Raw genomic sequence first — 13,853 nt, forward strand, 5'->3', positions numbered from 1 at the left:
TCATGATCCAGACGTTGCAGTCTTCACCCCCTGTCACTGTGGCTTTTACCATTGTCCTCAGTCTCACAAGTGATTGGTGTGGATGTGAGACGGCCCTTTTTTTTCTCTCCACTTTACAGTGTAGTTTGATGATTTTGCAATTCTTTTACTCACAGAAGAAGTTTGTGGAGAAATGGGGCGTGCTGGGAGAAACACATTGCTCCTGTGTAGTGAACCAAAGGGTTGGTTGGCTGTTTTGGCTCTTATTGTATTTGTACTGCATTTGGCTTGTCTGCTATGAAGGCTGGAGTAATGAGGGCAGAATTTACTTTTGACACTTCCTACAGTAAGTGCATGTGGCTATATAGCTTTGAACTGCCTTCCTGGCTTGCCAAAAGCAGTTCACATGTGTATAGACAGTACACTGAGCCCATTTAAGCACATACAATATGTTAGACAGCACTTAATTTCCAGTGCTTGATGTTTTTTTGCTGGAACAGTGGGGGTGGTTGATGTGTGGAGCGTGGTGCTCAGTGGAGATTCTTGTAAACCCCTGTGTCATTCCAACTCTACCTTGACTTTTTTCTGGCTTGTTGCTTGAACAAGTTACAACTGATTAAGATGCAAAATAACAGGAAGGGGTTGAGTGTAAAAGAGCTGGGTGATTAAAACTCCATCATGGAGTGCTGATTGTAGATTGTGTACATGTGCATTTCTCAGGTCGACAAACTCTAAACACAGATTTCTTGCCCCACTTCAGGTTTTCCGGAGAAAAGCCGCAGAGCTGGGTGCGAAGCTGTTACCTGCTTTTAACACTCCCACTGGTATTCCAAGAGGAGTCATCAATTTGGGCAGGTGAGTCTGAGGATAAGGGTGGCGCTGTGATGCAGTGGTAAGCATTGCTGTCTTGAAGCGCTGGGGCCCTGGGTTCAATTCGTGGGGTGCTGTCTGTGTGGAGTTTATATGCTCTTCCTATGTTTGCATGGGTTTTCTCCAGGTGCTCTGGTCTCCTCCCACAGTCCAAAGACATGCTGGTGCAGTAGGTTAAGAAAATCGGCTCTGGTGTGAGTCAGGATAGGTCTAGCTACTCCTTCACCCTGTATTCTATAAAGCAGATAGAAGATGGATGGATAGAGTGTAGGGACCAGTCTCAGCATTGAGCTGCATTTGCTGTTGCGCATGAGCCCATATTCAAGACTCGTCATGTTAAAGGTCAGTTGATTACCCGGTGCAAAAGGTTGGGGTTTTGCTACAGTTATCAAATATGGTGTTCCAAATCTCAATAAAAATATCATATGCAAATATATCCATGGTACAAAAACCAAAGACTTGTCTTGTAAAAAACATTAGTAGTATTGTATGCATTGTCAGCACATTTGTACCTACTGTATGCAAAACATCTTACAATTATTAATACAAGGATGGCCAGAGCAGAGTTTGTACTTTCTTAATTTCCTCTCCTTAGGAGCAGCTTCCTTCTGCTCTACTAAAACATTGACTCTGCTGGAGTCCCTGTTCTCTGCAAGGTTTGATCAAACATTATTCAGATAGACTGTTGAGGGGCTAACTCTTCACCTGGTCCACAGTTAGTAGTGATACAGGAAGAGTTACACAGGAGTTGTGATACCAGATATTGTCCTGCCACAGATATAAAAATGAGTGCTCAAAAAGCAACCCTTTTCAGGTATTATTAATGAAGAAAAACCCCTGAGTCTCAGTTCATTACTTTCTCCCTCTGTTTACTCTGTACAACCTAGCAGTCACTTAATATTCCTACAGGACGCCATGTGCACATCTGTACTGATTACATGATAACTACTGTATGTGCATGAGTGCACACTGCATGCTAATGATCTACATGACTTTTAACTTGCTTTGCTAGGGGTTTCTTCAAAAAATACTTGCTGAACCATATAGATCCAGTGTAATAACATTTGTAAGCTGTGTGATGTCTCCAGTGTTTCAGATTTTTTTTAGCATTTTTTACTTTTAAGTATTAAGTACTTCATTCTTTTGAATTTTTCTTAAACATGGTAATGCAGTTTTCTGTCCTATGTTTCCAACGTCAGTATTACACTGATTACTGTTTTATTAATAACATGGTCTACCACTTGACATTTTTTATATCATGTAGAATTTGCTCTATGTGTGTGTAAGGTTGTCTCTGTGTGTGAGATTTGCTGTGTGTGAAGGATTTTCTTGTGTGAAGAACATAGACACCTGTTATTTTCACAAAGGATCTGACAGATAGGATGAGGACGCATACTGTTGTCTCACATACAGTATATGGAAGCCGGCTGTATGAAAACCTTTTTAATCCTAATTCTAAATATATTGATCCTAAAATACGTGCTTCTCTGAATGTCATTTAAGGTACTTAGATGTGCTGTTTTAAAGTATAAAAGGTGCTTGTGAGCAATGGTAAAGAGATCTGTAGGCTCTTTAACTCTTCACTGAGCTGTGTTGTGACTCCTTGCATCTCTCCCTTTTTTAAATTGTAATGACGGCGTGCTGGTGAGCAGAGCTCGCTGCCGTGAGCCCCTTGTGAAGGCAGTGCACACTTTCTTCTACCGCTTGGTGATTTCTACCTTTAAACATCCCACAGTGCCTTGCAGGCTACACAGGCGACTCAAACACACCGTTTCCCAGTGGTGCTCAGGCAATTGTGGCCTGCTGTTTGGGGAATTCCAATCGCGGTCAGCTAATGATGCAGCCGGGGTTCGAGTCTGAGCTCCTGGAAATGTTAAGCGCTCAAATCCCAAATGTTTCATAGCAAACCAATGCCAAGTATTTTTGTAAGCTGGCTGTTAGCACATTGACATTTAAAGGGTCTTTTAAATGATTTAAACTTCAAATTACAAATTAGGGGAGCAAGAGACTCCCTTCTGGTTTGGTTGAGGAAATGCACACATTTGAAGAGGAACTAAAACTGTTTGCAAGTCCGGACAAGAAATTTTTGTGCTTTCTCCACAAGATGCTGTTGGATGAGATTTTTTGATTAATTAGCTATTAACTAGCAAATCAGCAAGGTGGGCTGAATGACCTTCCCTCATTAGTAACTGTTCTTAATGAAGATAGTTTACTTGACAGAACACAAGATCACAAATTCCCGCTATCTGGAATATTGGAATAGCTGTTTATGTGAATGCCCCAGCACTACTCAGTGACTGTCCATCTCCTAGAATATCTTTCCTGTGTTTCTTCAATCAATTAAAACTAGCACTTCTATTCAGAGTATATCAGATTATACCAGTCTTAAGTAGGACAGCTCACACCGCCAGAGCCAAAACATCACTCAGTGAGACAAACATGTAGCAGAGATAACTGTTCCGATCACATTTTGCCAGTCTGCCTGAATGATATGCTTATTAATTATGTTGCTTTTTTCTGGACTGCAGCATTCAAGTGGCTTTGAAATTACTGAACAGTTTACAAAAACAAAAATGTGAGCAATTTTATTTTTTTCTCGCCTGACATTTAAATATCAAAGTACATCAATTATGCTTGGGTCATTATGTAACCCTCATAAAAGTCTGAGTGATGAGGTTTGCAAAAAGCAAATAAAAAATGCCATACTCCAGTGCTCATTCAAACTGCCTTTATGTATTGAATAACAGTCCCTTAATCTCCTGCAGTTCAGGATATAATGAAATGTTTGTTAAAAAGACATCAGAACAGCCTGAAATGGGAGAAGTCCATCTGGATCATATAAACACATGGCCAGTGATAATTGTACAGATTACAAATACCCCCCTTTCCCCCCCCCCCACACACACACCTCCCTCCCTCAAGAAAGAAATTTTCAAGCAGTTCACCAAACTGAACCTTCAGGTATTTGGAAGGCAAGAGGTGACCAGATCTCCCGGTGGGCAGATCATGCAGACTCCACACAGACAGCTCCCCCCCTGTATGAATCAAACCCAGGTCCCTGTCAGAAAGAAATGTTAACCCCCATTCCACCTCTTAAATGATCTAAATCATCATTTCTTTTTTTTAAAGAAAATGCTAATTTACTTCATCAGTCTCTGCATGTGCTCTTCTTGGACTATTAGAGCAATTAAGAAATCATCTTGGAAATGGCACCTTTTGCTTGCATGTCCACGGAGCGGCCTGTTACTCAGGTTTCTGCACATCCGCCACACACCTGCTTTCAATTAGACCCCCAGATCTTTTGGACAGCTGTTGCAGCATTTAATTAACTGCTTCAAGAACTGATTCCAGTTAGATTAGTAATGAGGGCTACCCACAGATGGGCAAGGCCCGTGACAGCCAAGAGCACTATATTCCCCGCATGTGCACATGATGCCTCCTCTCTGACTGCCACAGTTAGCAGCGGCCAAGACACAGTTCGTCTGCGGCTGATGAAGAAAAGACTGATAAGCGAGAAGCAGACACACCTCTCCAGTCACAGTTGCTTTACCCAGCAGTGTGTCAGAAATATATATTCACTTCAGTCTGTTGGGAAACGAATAAGTGCTGATAGGCTAACTTAACAATGGCACAGTTTTCTCAGAGCTGGGAAATGAATCTCCTCCTGACGGTAGAGGTCAACTGGGGTCAAGCACCAGTAGCCTTAGTTAGCCTTAGCCCAGAAAGTCAATGTAGTGGAGCATCGACTGTATCCACCTGGTTGCCATGGCAGCTCTCCATGTGCTCTCAGACTTGAGTAGTCGAAAATGAGTGATAATGAGTGGTGCTGAAGTTGGGGAGGGGGGTGCAGAAGGATTCCCAACATTTAATAATACATTGTTTATTTAACAAGAAATGTTTCAACCACTGAAACATTTATTTCAGTGTCTATGGTGTATGTACAGTACATCTTGCAGCCTTTGGGGCACTTTACAGGGTAAAAACAAAAACTGGGCAAAAAACTCTAAACAACATGAAACGGCAACAAATATGGGGATGAAAAAAATGTGGGAAAAGGAAGAGATGCCTGACTACACCGCTACGTCTTGAGCTTAGACTGTAAAAGAGTTAAATGTCTCAGATTGGCAGGGAGTGAGCTCCAGAGCTGCTTTGCAAGTGTGCTGCCCGAGGCAGCTGCACCTGCTGTACAAGGAGGTAGTCCTAAAAGATGTGCCCTGACAGAGTGTAAAGCCTGCTTGATACAGTATATAGAGAGAGCAATGAGAGATGCCAAGTATTGTGGGGATTGGGTGTGTAGGGCTTTAAAAGTTAAAACTAAAGTTTTGCATTTGGAATGAATGAAACCGAATGCGCTGGGTAATGTGGTCACAGAGCCTTGGAACACATTTGAAGTCGAGCAGGTTTAGATTAGGGAGTGGTGCTCCGGTGTGTAGTGAGCGCATGACCCTGGGAGATCTGCAGTATTCCCATGATTTCATCCGGCACTTACTTGGCTTGTTATTGTTCCTCACGGCTCCTATCAGGCTCTTCCTCTTGGCTTTGCCATGCTTCTGCTCCTGTTCCACTGTTCTGCTCACTGTGCTACCTGTGTGTCAGCGGGAGGGGTATTTGTCTTTATTTAGTTCTGACATCTGGGGCAGCATAGAGATTGATGAGGGAGGTCAACACCCTTGGTTAGTTATGGGTATAACAGTGACGATATACTTTGCAGAACTAAAATCAGAGTAGGCAGTGAGCTTGATGGGATTTTGAGGTAACACTAGCCTTATATCACAACATAGTTCCCTATTACTACCTTGGCTTTTATTCATATTTATCATTTTTCAGAACTGATTAAATTTATGGGTACCAAATCTTTGGGTGTGTAAAACTAAATAATAACAAAAAAACCCTTTTCTGCAGAGGCAAGGCAATCTCTCTCTCTGCATTTTAGTCTATTAAGAATTGATTTTCTAGTTTCACAGATGTTTGCAAGTTGAATGTGAGCAGCTAATGATGTAGACAGATTTTGTAATACACACATAGATCAGGATTGCAAATTTGAAAAAAATCAGAAACTTGAACAGAAACCGTAACTGCTTATTAAAAAAACTAAAGCAAAGAGATAATAGGAAATCCTTTGGGTTTAGACATTCGTATACTGTACAGTATATGTTTTTGTAATATAAAATGCTACTGTTTTTTCTTCACTTCAGTTTCATTAAAAAGCACATATCACAAGGCCGGTCTGACAAGATAAATGACAGATTTTGCAATAACACCATGGTTTTGTTAATAACTTTGAAAGATGCAGTCTGTACTATAAAATTAGTCCCTGACAATATTGACATTTGTTTCAATTTTGAAGTGTTTTTGAAACTTTGCCTGAGCTTGCTTTTTCTTCGCCACACATTAAAGGTGTGAGCCAATCTATAAATCCTGACTAAGCTTTGTTTGTTACTGTCAAGGCATCAGGGTGACACCTGCGAACCTGCTCTGAGAATTCACCAGGACCCTTAGCTGTAGATGCAGATTAACTGATGTCAAAAAATCAATTGTCAAAAACTAGTGAGCACTACTGCTGCATCCTTGAATCCAGATTGCCTCACTTGGCTCAGGTGTAGGAATGGGTACCAGAATTTCTGGGGAGATTAATCTGCTATAGACTCATGTCTCCTTCAGCATGTTATTCAGTTGGCTTTAACACTGTTGACCAAGGTGTTTCCTAGCCCTGTGAATCCATTTTGGCTGACCTTTAATCACATGCATTCCAGCTGTAAGTGGCCTTCTGGATGTGTTCTAGATGAGGAGTGAATGGCTATGCTTTGAATAGGCCTCAAGGCTTCAGCTACTTATTTTTTCAATATTCCCAGTTGTTTCTAGCTCTGACAGCATCACCTGCCAAATACTTGCCCAACTATAATTATAGCTCTGTTATGACAAAATGATTCCTACATTCTGTTCTAAAGTAGTAAGTCAATGGTACCTTCTAGACCTATTTACAAGGCTATGTTGTACCTGAATCCCTATTTCAGGTGGAATTTATTTCCACCTTTATTTGATTAGGATATTAATAACTTGAGTCTAATGTGTCTGATGTGCCACCTGTTTTATTCTCTGAAGATCTTTGGTCTTTTAAAGCATCAACACTAAATGTAGACACAAAGTCATAGCATAAAGACTGTGTTTCTAACACATTTAATTTTCTGAAGGTTGTGTGATTTAGTCTTCAGTCTTCAGTCGATGCTGATGTATTTTAATCTAATTAACCTGAGATTCTGCTTTCTGCTTTGAATTCCAGTGGCACTAGTTGGAGTTGGGGCTGGGCATCAGCAGGAAGCAGTATTTTGGCAGAGTTTGGCACCTTGCACCTGGAGTTTGTTCACCTGAGTGAAATCACCAGTAACCCGCTTTATTCTGAGAAGGTGGGTCAATGCCACACAGGAATGGGAGAAAGGCCCATCCACTTTTCATTACGACTTTGATCATCATTACTTATGACTTTTCTTCTTCTAAGTAAAATTTCTTTTTTTGATAAGTTATTAAATCATCAGTTCCTAATCAGTTTCTAATTTAAAAATACTTGTTATAAATGCAGGGTTCTTCCAGTTACCCATCCCTGGTCTCAGATTACACAGAACCATAATAACATTTTATTTAAAACATTCATAGGCAAAGGCAACTAAGAAATAAATTGCTTTCTCTGTGGAAACTTCTTAAAAGTTGTCTGTTAGACAGGTATTTATAAAGGTAATTACATTTTAAATTAAATTTACTTGATTACAAATGAAGATACGTGTGTTGTAAGCACTGTGTATAGTGTTGCACTGTTGGATTCAATGAACTATTTTGAACGGAGACGTCATTCAAAATTACAGGAAACATTACCAAAAAAGCAAATATCAAAGAATCATAATTAATGTGTAGTATGAAGTAAGACACTACTGTCAAAATGAAAACATTCTAAAGCTAATATCAGGTATGACAGACCTGAGCATTAGCACAGACCTGACAGGACTGTCTGTTCTGATGTGCTGCTTTTAAATAAACTATTTAAAAGGCTGCTATAGAACTCCTCTGGACTGTTGCAATTGTATCCTGTTGGTACTACTAATACCACTTAAGTGACTTATTTGCACACATGTGAATATTATATTGAAATAAAGTGGTTGAAATACAGTACCTTGTTCAACAGTGCAACACAATGTGTCACCTTAGATATGAACCCGTGATCTTGCAGTTACTCAAGCACAGCTCTGACCACTGTGCCACACAGCTGCCAGTGTTGGTGACCCTGGCAGATTGATTACTGATGTTCTTTTGGAGTCGGGTCAGGAGAAAAAGCTAGCCACACGCAATGACTTGATTTTCATGCTACTATAATACTTGCACTGTCTGATCTTGCATTGGCCTGCTGGAAAATCTGGTATTTATAGATTACCATCCAGGAATGGAAAAACTGTTGGTTTAAGGACATTTTCAATGTACTGTACAATACAGTATCAAAAGGTTGCCTTTAAAAGTAGTGTGTAATGTTTTAAAGACGATTGTGCCTCACATCACATGTGCACTGCCCCAGTGGTGAGCTGGAACTATTCAACAGTCAGTACAATATCCAACACAGCGTCTCTGTACACATTGTCTTGTCAGGTCAGTCAAAGGCAAAACAGCATTCATCTGTGAATAACATGCTCCATCACTCCCTTTGCTGCTATCTCAGATGTTCTAAAGCCCGCAGAAGGCAATGGCTTAATCTCTCGGTTGTCAACATCTCTGAATGGCCTCCGACCTTGCACACTACTTACCAGCAGACAATGAGCTATTGTACAGTCATTCTGTCGATGCACAGGTTGTTTTTTCTTGGATTTTCTTGTGCTATTGCCACTGCAATCTGAAAGTGTGCAGATGGATCAGCAGGAGGTGAGTGTCCTGGGCCAGTGTAATGACCCTGTGCCTCCCAGGATGTGGCCTGTCCTTCACTAAGCCGGTGTTCTAGTTTCTCTTAAATTAGTCTGCTGGTTGTCGAAGCAGAGCATCTCCTTCTCTGGGCAAATTCTGTCCCAAACGGGTTGCCTTCAGTCGAGACGATAGGAACCAGAGTTCTTCAACTACTCAACTGTGGCACAATTGTATCTTTTTACATTCTTGCGTGGATTAAAATGTCTTTTTTGAATAGCCATTTTTACAGATTCTTATTGATTTCAGCAATTTTACTGTAACTCAAATACCAAATCCCGAACCACTGTTTTTTTCGATTAAATTACATAATGTGCTCAACGTTTTATCCCAAGCTAAAATTCTACTCAATCTAGAAAGCTGTCTTTATAATGTGAATAATATTATTTATGCTGTAGATGTCAAACCTGGACTGCTGCATGTTTATTGTGCATCAGTATACATATTGTCTGAACTCAAGAAATGAAAGTGATTATATTACAATACACATGTGTACTACTGTACTTGAAGCCACGTGAGAAGACTCCCACAGCTGTAATGCAAAAAGAAAACATAGTGCTGGTAATTATTTTCCACAGCTTCAAAAAGGCCCCGAGTAGACTTACAGCTGGATGACTCCTCAGTTAAACTGTGTTACAAATCTCTTATTTATTTTTATGGAATGTTTTTCAAAAGGAAATAGCATCTGGAGGAAATTAATTGCTGAATATTTAATGGCCCAAGCTCTGTTTACAAGCGCGATGGCTTTCTTGGGGCCGTTCCTCCTTGTGTGCCTGATTGATTGAGTTGTGTCGTGCTGATTGTGGAATCTTTTGCTAACCCTTTCCCATGTCCCTGCAGGTCATGAACATTCGAAAAGTGCTGAACAAAATTGACAAGCCCCAAGGGCTCTATCCCAACTTCCTCAGCCCAGTCAGTGGCAACTGGGTGCAGCGTGAGTATACATTTTCTCTTTTTGTTTTTCCTCCTTTTGGGGCATTGTCTCCGAAACTCTATTTGTTAAAAAACTGCTTGGAGACGCTTTTGTCTCACCTGCTAGCAATTATTACAGTATTAGTCTCTTCTACAGTAGGTGTCAGTGACATTTTGGTGTGTGTACAGTATACTCCATTTTGTGCTTGGCTTTGTGCTGCATATGTTTTATCTGTTGTACTTATTTGAATATGCCAAAGTTGTGGATTTACGACTGCCCTTTTACTCCTTAAATAACTGTCTCCCCAAGAAGTGTCATCTACTGTGTGAAGCACTGTTTCACATGTGTTTCAGAAAATAAGTTGATTAAAGAAACAGCCCTTTTCACCATTGAACTACAATACAACTGGCATTATAGCTGAGCTGAGTAATTAAAGCTTTTGAATATTTTAGTAGAGATATATTAGATCTTCCACTACATTGATTTGCCAGGAGGCAGTTTTACAATAGTCACTGGTTAGCTAAAGTAAGGCTATTCTTCACTATTTAATATGTACAGTATCTCTTTATATAACAGAATATTTTTCGTAAAAATATAATGTTGTTTATACACAGCCCCACATAATTAATGTTGCAGGTCTCGAGTTGTTTATTAGTGTAGCTAAGAAGCAGAATTAAGAAACAGAATTAGTAGATTTTTTACAAAAGATTTGGAATGGGGGTAACAGTTTAGTTTTTTTTTTAATGTGTAAATGTTAAATGTTTAACTGTTTAAAACCTTATTCTATAAGTTGAGGTGAACTACTGGTATTTTATTCATGCTGAAACAAAAAACTATATAGCAACTCTGACTAGGAAGCTCTTTTATAACAAAGATAACCTTTACACAACTGTTGACACAATGCGCATGCCGTCCTGCTTGAATGCATGGAGCATTTTAATTCCTCAGCTCTGCTTCTCAAAAGATAAGATTTTGTCCTTCCGACAGTGAGGTTTTTCCTTCCACAGTCAGGGAACATTAGCGCTGTGCCCTGCACCCTGTGTTTTTTCTTTACAAAAGTCCAAGGAGAGTAAACCAGTGCAGGTGTGACCCTCAGACATGCAGATCGTCATGAGATTTAGGTATAGAAGAAAGCCTTGCAACCATTTAGAAATAATTCCTCTTCTCTTCTGCAGATCATGTTTCTATCGGGGGCCTTGGGGACAGTTTCTATGAGTATTTGATCAAATCATATCTGATGTCAGACAAGACAGATGAAGAAGCCAAGAAAATGTATTATAATGCTCTGGAGGTATGTTTTCCCCACAGTATTAAAGGTTATATAATATGATTACCAGGGTGATGCACTTGTGTTGTCACAGTTAAGAGCAGTTGGAGAACTTGAACAGAATGTCATAATGCCGAACAAATTCTACATGTAAAGTCACTTCCAATCCCTACACTAATGTACCCAGCTATTGATGAAAGTCCCAAATTCACATTCTTTCACACACGAGCACATAGTGGTTTGCTGTACTAGTTGGCATAACCCGTGTCATATAGATTTATATGAATTATTGAATATATAATATAGATCTGTTTTTAATTGCAGGCATAAGAAATAGATAAGCTGGAATGGCAAACAAAGACCCTTTGTATTTGTTGTTTATAAAACAGCATTCATATAAGTGGATATTCTGTCATAAACATCAATTGAAATCAGTCTTGGTGCTTTCTCTTGCAACTCTGAACCTCTTCTGGACCTGAAGAAAAATACCCTTCTGACTAACTGCCAGGACAGGGCTGGAGTGGGACTAGCCCAGCTGAGTTCATGGTGCATGCACGGAGCCAGACCTAACTCTGCTTTTCCAGAGCTGGAGACTTGAAAGAGAAACAGCTGTGCAGCCCTCAGTATGATCAGACTTTGCAGGGTGTCATTCCGATTTTGGACAAAGATGAAAGTTGTCTAACATGACTTATGCAAGTGTGCCCTCTGAGCTCCTCAGAGCAAGCGCCAGCTCCAGTTGACTGGAATATCTAATCTTTGGAAAAGATGAGCAACTCGGAAACCAGGGTTTTCAAAAATCAGAGAAACGCTGAGCTGAACTGGAAGGCGATAGACGCAGCTCCACGCTCACACTGGGAGACTGCAGGCTGTTGGTACTTGGGACAATGCAATGATAGCTTGTGAAATGAATCTTGTGAGATAAAGGAGGAAATTACGAAGCGGAGTTGCAGAACAAGATCGTGAAGGAAAGAGGAAAAAACGTATAAATGAGAAAGAGCACAGTGGTATCATGGCTAAGTGCTTGAAGGCCACTGAGATAGTGGGACAGTTCTCTCATGGTATATAGTATAACAGTTCTTTTATTTCTGTCTTCAATGAAAGTTTGTCATTCTCTATGGACAATTACAAATGAGAATCAAAAATCGAATTACAATGGACAAAGCGGGCGGTATGAGTTCACAGCGCAATATCTTGGCCATTCTGCCATATTTATTGGTCACAGTTTCATTCTGACCATTTAAACGTAACAATTTCTTGTGTGATCCCACCAGTTTAACTGTCTTTAACTGTTGGTATAAAGATCCCAGATTTAACTGTCTCCCAGATAGTAGAATTATAGTACAGGAACCTTGCAGAAGAGCAGGCAAACCTTTTCCCCAGTTAAGATCAGTGCAGTTCATAATTAGCACAAGAAGATTAAGTCTCTAAGAAACTTAAAGGAAGTTAATTACCATAAAACTCTTGTGTTGTGGAAATCTAGGGGTTTATACAGGTTTCCGATAAAATTATCCTCAAAACCCAAAATGATCAGAATGTCATTGCACTCAATGCAGTTTGTTTCACCAGGACCTTGAGCCTGTGCAACAGCTGAGATGCAAAGACTTATCAGTGGCTCTTTTCTTCAGCTATAAACAGGCCTTGTACTTTCATTCAAAACATTCCCACAGAATCACGTTTTCCCCTTAACCTTGCACAACACGACAATTGGCATCTCTGCAATGGATTTGATGAGATCTGCTGCACTGTACCGCAAGTGAAAGAGACGGGCATGGCTCAACAGCTGTAGCCCTGCTCTGTGCAGACTGGAGCCCTTTGCTTCTCGACAAAGGGCATCGACCACAGCAGGGAAAGCATGGAGTATATCAGTTAAGAGCACCAATTACCCAGTAGGGGCAGACAAAAGCTCAGACAGCTACTGCAGGAGGTCAACCAAGTTCACCAACATGGCAACAGCTGTTGCAGAAAAGCCCGAGAGTGAAAGCTGATCATTGAAAGAGGCAGATAACCTCTTCTGTCTCACAGGTTATTGAATCCCTTCCTGTCTCGGGCTGTTTCCATTTCTGTGTGCAAAAAACAAAAGCAGGCGAAAAACAAAACCTGTGATCAAAGCCCTTCACTTTTTTTTTAAACTAGAGACAGGTCCTCTAGTGTCTAATAAACTAAAGCTTTTGAATGGAACAAAACTTTGTAGAGGCTTATTTGACTTTTTTTTTCTTCTTTGCATTTGAAATCTTACAGTGCATGTCATGGGAGGTGTGCTGCATTTTAATTTGCCTGAGCTCTTATCACACACAACCAAAGAAAAACCCAAAATAACATAAATGTGTGCCTGTGATGTTGCAAACCCCCAAGTATTTCAAAGGTCTTTCTAATCTCCCTCTCCCAGATCGCAGTAATAGTGGCTATCAAAGGCCTGGAGACAAATGATGGTAAAGAATTCCCTAAAGAGCTTGTTTCTTATTGCAGGCTATAGAAACCAATCTGGTGCAGAAGTCTCCAGGAGGCCTCACCTATTTTGCAGAATGGAGAGGGGGGATCCTGGACCACAAGATGGGTCACCTGGCATGTTTCTCCGGCGGGATGATCGCCATAGGAGCGGAAGACGGAGAGGCGGAGAAGCACCAGCACTATATGGACCTTGCTGGAGAGATCACGCACACCTGCCACGAGTCCTACACGCGGTCAAGTAGGTGCACAGACTGGCCCTGCGCCTGCTCTACCCATGGTAGAGGTGGTCCTAATAAATTGAAACAGCCCTGACTTAGAACATGAGGAAGACCTGCAAGAGAGAGAGGGGCCCATTTGGCCTGTCTTGCTTGTTTTGGTTGTTTGGAATGAGACTTAAATATTGACCAGCTGTTTCTTAAAGGTGGTCAGAGTTTGGGCCTC

General features: G+C 40.7%; 1 protein-coding gene across 1 annotated transcript in view; it reads left to right on the top strand.

Annotated features, from left to right (window-relative positions):
• The window catches only part of LOC102687632 (mannosyl-oligosaccharide 1,2-alpha-mannosidase IA), a 213,800-nt gene that overhangs the window by 186,754 nt on the left and 13,193 nt on the right, over window positions 1–13,853 (top strand). The window contains exons 5-9 of the mRNA XM_069195584.1: window positions 740–834; window positions 7,130–7,253; window positions 9,625–9,718; window positions 10,873–10,988; window positions 13,431–13,650. Of these exons, the coding sequence (XP_069051685.1) occupies window positions 740–834; window positions 7,130–7,253; window positions 9,625–9,718; window positions 10,873–10,988; window positions 13,431–13,650 (649 nt within the window). The remainder of the gene's footprint in view (window positions 1–739; window positions 835–7,129; window positions 7,254–9,624; window positions 9,719–10,872; window positions 10,989–13,430; window positions 13,651–13,853) is intronic.

This window comes from Lepisosteus oculatus, chromosome 11 (assembly GCF_040954835.1).
Source record: "Lepisosteus oculatus isolate fLepOcu1 chromosome 11, fLepOcu1.hap2, whole genome shotgun sequence".
NCBI classification, from domain to species: Eukaryota; Metazoa; Chordata; class Actinopteri; order Semionotiformes; family Lepisosteidae; genus Lepisosteus; species Lepisosteus oculatus.